General features: G+C 56.9%; 3 protein-coding genes across 3 annotated transcripts, besides 8 other annotated features; all 3 read right to left on the reverse strand.

Annotated features, from left to right (window-relative positions):
- Positions 1-82: 82 nt before the first annotated feature.
- Positions 83-1,441, reverse strand: TraAM80_07851 (cytoplasmic l-asparaginase i-like protein; the record flags this gene model as incomplete). Its single annotated transcript, XM_029384624.1, has 1 exon — positions 83-1,441. The coding sequence occupies one exon, from the start codon at positions 1,439-1,441 to the stop codon at positions 83-85; it is 1,359 nt and encodes a 452-aa protein (XP_029235533.1).
- A 196-nt stretch (positions 1,442-1,637) lies between these two features.
- Positions 1,638-1,673: a sequence feature (A-rich).
- A 162-nt stretch (positions 1,674-1,835) lies between these two features.
- Positions 1,836-2,159, reverse strand: TraAM80_07852 (60S acidic ribosomal protein; the record flags this gene model as incomplete). The annotated part of the gene is made up of 1 exon (XM_029384625.1): positions 1,836-2,159. One exon carries the CDS (start codon positions 2,157-2,159, stop codon positions 1,836-1,838), a length of 324 nt encoding a protein of 107 aa, XP_029235534.1.
- A 154-nt stretch (positions 2,160-2,313) lies between these two features.
- Positions 2,314-2,338: a microsatellite.
- Positions 2,339-2,466: 128 nt separating this feature from the next.
- Positions 2,467-4,488, reverse strand: TraAM80_07853 (uncharacterized protein; the record flags this gene model as incomplete). Its single annotated transcript, XM_029384626.1, has 1 exon — positions 2,467-4,488. One exon carries the CDS (start codon positions 4,486-4,488, stop codon positions 2,467-2,469), a length of 2,022 nt encoding a protein of 673 aa, XP_029235535.1.
- Positions 4,489-4,600: 112 nt separating this feature from the next.
- Positions 4,601-4,622: a microsatellite.
- Positions 4,623-4,681: 59 nt separating this feature from the next.
- Positions 4,682-4,714: a microsatellite.
- Positions 4,715-4,746: a microsatellite.
- Positions 4,746-4,752: a microsatellite.
- Positions 4,753-4,809: a sequence feature (A-rich).
- Positions 4,810-4,832: a microsatellite.

Below are 4,832 nucleotides of genomic sequence, written 5' to 3' on the forward strand. Positions count from 1 at the left end.
ATATATAGTTATGCTGAAAAACCGAATTCGTCTTATATTCGTCCGGATGCAAACAGAAAACGTAGATGCATGCATCTTTATCCTACATATTGGCCTCAAATGAATCACCTGGGGTGGATTCACCACGGAGGTTGCGGGGCATCATTTTCCTCACGGTGTCCGGCGAGAGACCCTTCCCAAACAAATAGATCAGCTTCATTTCCGCCGCGGCAGTTGTCATATACAGATAAATGAGATCTGGTGATATTTTATGCAGCCGACCAATTTCGGCGGATGAGAGGGTTCCATGGGGCTCCAACGTCGTCACACACAGGACAATATCATTTGCTTTAGCCACCTTTGCCAACTCCCGTAGCGCCAATGAGACATCGCTGTCCGTGCTCCCAACACCGCTGATCTCAAGCAACACTGCATCTATCAGTTTCCTTGGCTGCGGGTTTGTGATGGTGGTATCAGACTTTCGTCCCTGATCACAGCTCCCAACGGCAGCCGCAGCATCTTTTTGCTTTGCGTCATCGTGACGCGTCCCACACCCATCTTGCTCCTCAGCGTTTTTGGTGGGGATTTCTTCTTGCGTGGCAGGCGGTGTCGGGGCATGGGGCTCGCCCCCCAGCAGCTGCTGAAGCAGCTGCTTTATATCACAGTCGGCGTACATCGCAAACACAACCACGTTCCCTCGCATATCAGACAGCACCCGCAGTGGCCCACATGGCTGCGGCAGCAGCAGGTGCTTGCGAAGGTGGAAGCCTGTCGACTCCACCACCCCAAGCGGAGGGCAATTTGGGGTGCAGAAGGCACCAAATGTGTGATGCAGCTTGGTGCAACAGTTCCCACGCAGCAGGCAATCATTAAAGAAAATGCACACCTCGCGGATGGTGGGATTTGACGCCAACATGAGGCCGATCACCATGTTTCGCCGGGCATCTGTGTACGGCTCAAAAAATGGCACCATGGAGCCCGTCATGATGACGGGTTTGGCGAGATTCATCAGGAGGAAGCTCAGTGCACTGGCGGTGTAGTGCATCGTGTCTGTCCCGTGGAGCACCAGAAAACCGTCGTACTCGTCGTGGTGGCGAGCCACGTCCTTGGCAATGCGCAGGTAATCGTGTGCCCTCATGTCACTGCTGTCGAGCAGCTCATCGTACTCAATAATGTCAAACGGGGCAATCTCCGGCCGCCGCTGCAGCTCCCCCATCCCTCGCACCACCTGCGTCAGGTACCCCTTGCACGGCTCCAGCACCCCCGCCGGCGACCGCGCCATCCCGATTGTCCCACCCACATAGAGCAGAAGCACACGCCGACTCCTGCGCGAGAAAAGGTCGTCCGTGCGACGTCCCAGAACATCGGTGTTGTAGGAAGTATAGAGAATGGGGCCGCTGGGCACCGACGGCACTTGCTCTGCCGACATGGACGGCCAATTTTCAGACCCTGTTTGATGCATTTCTACGCACACTGCTCCCTTTTATAACTGCTTCCTCCCGACGCACGCCATACGAACAAAACACGGACATCGTTACGAGTAACGACAATTATTTGGAGGGAGGCGAGCAGAGAGGCCAATATAAAACAAACAAAAAAAAGGCAAGAGTCAAAAGATGCTCACCACACACACGCAGAGATGGTAAAGATCATGCGACAACAAACAAACAAGAAATAAAGAAAAAAAAAAACAACACCACCCGCGTCACTTCATCGCCCAAAGTGACGACGGGGGCCACCGACATGCATGTCTGCACATACTCAGTTTTTGTTTTTGTTTGTGCAATTAATAAATAACGAAAAAAAAGCAATAAATCATGCTGTGTGTGCACTCCGTCGAGAAACGGCGTTCAGGCTTAGTCAAACAGACCGAAACCCATATCGTCATCCTCTTCCTCCTCTTCTTCCTTCTTGGCCTCGGCGGCCGCAGCGGGGGCTGCAGCACCAGCAGCAGGAGCAGCGCCCGCGGCCGCAGGGGCACCCCCGGCGAAGCTTACGTTGGCGAGCAACTCGTTGACGTTGACGGACTGGAGCAGGTTGGCGAAGGCGGTGGCCATTCCCTTGCTGACCTCGACGCCGGCAGTCTTTGTCACCTTCAGCAGGTTCTCGACGTTGGTCTTACCGCTGTCGGCAAGCAGAAGCGCGGCGTAGGTGCAAGCGAGCTGCTGTGTGGAGGACATTTCTCTGGTGAGAGTACTTGGTGGCGGAATAAGTGACGTTCACACTACCGATGCGACAACAAGGCGGGAAGGCGGAAAGAGAAAAAGTGTAGAAACACACAGACAGTGGCGGCCCCCTGGTGTCAAAAAAAGGCACAGGGCAAAAAAAAAGAAAAGAGAGAGAGAGAGAGAGAGAGAGAACACAAAGCAAGCCCATGCATGACGGATACAGCCGCGTCGATGCATCCAGTCAGACATGCATGCTACGCATCATAAACACCCATCAATGCGGATGGCTACAGCACAAGAGGTGAGGCGCCATGTAATGTCACACGCGAGGTGATGCCCGCGCGTCGGCTTGCACGCCTTCGTCGTTGCCTGCTACGCTCCATGCGGGTGGCGGCGCCTCCAGCACCTCCGGTGCCTCACCAGCGGCGTAGCGAAGAGTGTAGCGCCAGGCATGCAAGCAAATGGCGTGCGACAGCAGATATCCCGCATCTTCCGCCGCGTCATGCGGTCCGTCTTGCAACGGAGTAGGCAGACTACCAGCAGCGAGACGGATGTACTTTGTGTCCCCGCAGACAGGGTGGCCCAAGGAGGCCAAATGGACACGCACTTGGTGCGTACGACCCGTAAGAAGAAGACACTCCACTACGGATTCGTCACGGGCGGCGTCGTACACGACAAGGCGAACGAGCGTAATCGCCGGTTTCAAGCTTTCCTTTAGTTGCTGCGTCTGCAGCTCCGCGGTGGTTCTCTCCGGGTGCCCGCAGGCAACATTGCCCCCCCCATCGTTTCCTTCCCTTGAGCACCCGCCAACAGTCAACTGCCGCATGCGTTCATGTTTGGCTTCCAAGGCGGCAGCGTCAAAGTGTGAGCCGCGCTTTCGCCCTGCTGCCTGTCCCTTCACCGCCGATGCGCCATGCGGTTGCTGCGCTGTGCCCTTCCCCCGCTCCTCCAGCCACCACTGCGTGACCGCGGCGTCGGGGCACCAGTAGAGACTCTCATGGTACGATAGGCACCCGATTGGGCGATCCACACGCAACCAACACGGGCCCTTGTCGTTGTCGTCCCCTGGACCTGCACGGAGCGCGCACGAGACACGGGCGACGGTGGAAGGGAAGCCGTAAGCGTCACTGCAGTGATGATGTGTTGCGGCAAGCTCGGCGACAGCAAAGCGGCCATGCACGCGCGCAATGTACTGCTTTGTGCACCCAACCCCCGGCATCGGTGCCTCCTTGTTGTCGGTGGAGTCCTTTTGCGCCAGTAGCTCGGCTGTCGCGCGTGCGCTAGCGGAGTCCAGGCCGAAGAGCAACACACCGCTGGTGGCGGCGTCAAGGCGGTGGACGACGAAGACCTTCAGCCCGTGCGAGGACTGCCGCGTCAGCAGCGACCGCAACTCCTCCCACGCATCACGAGTCACGTAACCGTCCCCCACCCACACACGGATAAGCTCGAACCCATATCGTTTGTGACAAATTGCCATGCATTGTACACCGTCCGCTTGTTGCAGCCGCCTCTGTACTTTGTCCTCTTCGCCTTCTAGTGGCACTGCGTGGTAGCGGTGGGCATCCACGCCACCAAAGACGTCCTCCAAGATGGCCGTCGCAGAGTTCTTGCGGCAGCGACCGGATGGATGCACCGGCAATCCGTGGGGCTTGCGAACAACAAGCAAACGACGGGGATGGGAACCGCATGGGACATGATCGTAGCGAAGAACCTGCAGTGGGTCGCCATATGGCATGGACGCCTCCCTGCGAAGCACACGATGCAAAATAACATCCTTCTGCCGCAGCAAGAGGCGTGGTGACACGGCGGAAAGCAGGGTATTCATAGCCTCTGCATCTGAGCTCGTCGCCAGGATGTCTGCCGGCGGATCTCCTGTCGCATCAACGTTGGCGATGGGGTGGAGGGATGGGCAGAGACGGCGAAGTTCCTCGGCGTAGGCGTCACCGGCGGCACGGCATTCCGCCTCCCGCCCACGCAACCAAAGAAGACTGGTGCGGAGCTCCTCAACATACGCAGGGATGGTGATGCGGGGATCAAGACTGGCCCGCGGCATCGCATTGGCCTCCGAGACTGGCGGGATGTACGCAAATTCCTTGGCGAACACCGTCAAGAGCGGAAGCCCGAGCCAACGGCCCTTCACGGGGGCACTGAAGGTAAAGGTGTACGGCACCACCGCCAAGACGCGCACGCACGCCGCACAACCATCACCGCCTACAGTGTTATCACTATTATTATTATTATTATTATTGTCGTTGTTATGCGCGTCGCGAGGACACGCGGCCTCTACGACAAGGGGGTGGCGGTCGCCAGGGGAATGTGCGCCGTCGTCCAGCGGCCGCATGCCTGTCCACGCCCTCCTTCGCCCCCTTTTACGCCTCCGTGCAAAAAGGTGCGTGCGCCTATATGTGTGAGAGGCACCGCCCTTTTTGCGTCGCCGCCGCCGCACCGCGCCCACAACAACAACAATAGCAACAAAGAGGAAGTGCGAGGCACTTAACGGCTTTCACCAGACAACACTGCAAAACAAAGACGAAACACACACACACACACACACACACACACACACAGAGAGAGAGAGAGAGAGAGAGAGAGAGAGAGACGAACGAAAACGAAAAAAAACGAAAAAAAAAAACAAAAAACAAAAAAACGAAAAAACGAAAAACGGAACGGAACGAACGAACGAAC

The sequence above is a fragment of the Trypanosoma rangeli genome (genome assembly GCF_003719475.1).
Source record: "Trypanosoma rangeli strain AM80 chromosome Unknown Tra_15.4_contig_00350, whole genome shotgun sequence".
NCBI classification, from domain to species: Eukaryota; Euglenozoa; class Kinetoplastea; order Trypanosomatida; family Trypanosomatidae; genus Trypanosoma; species Trypanosoma rangeli.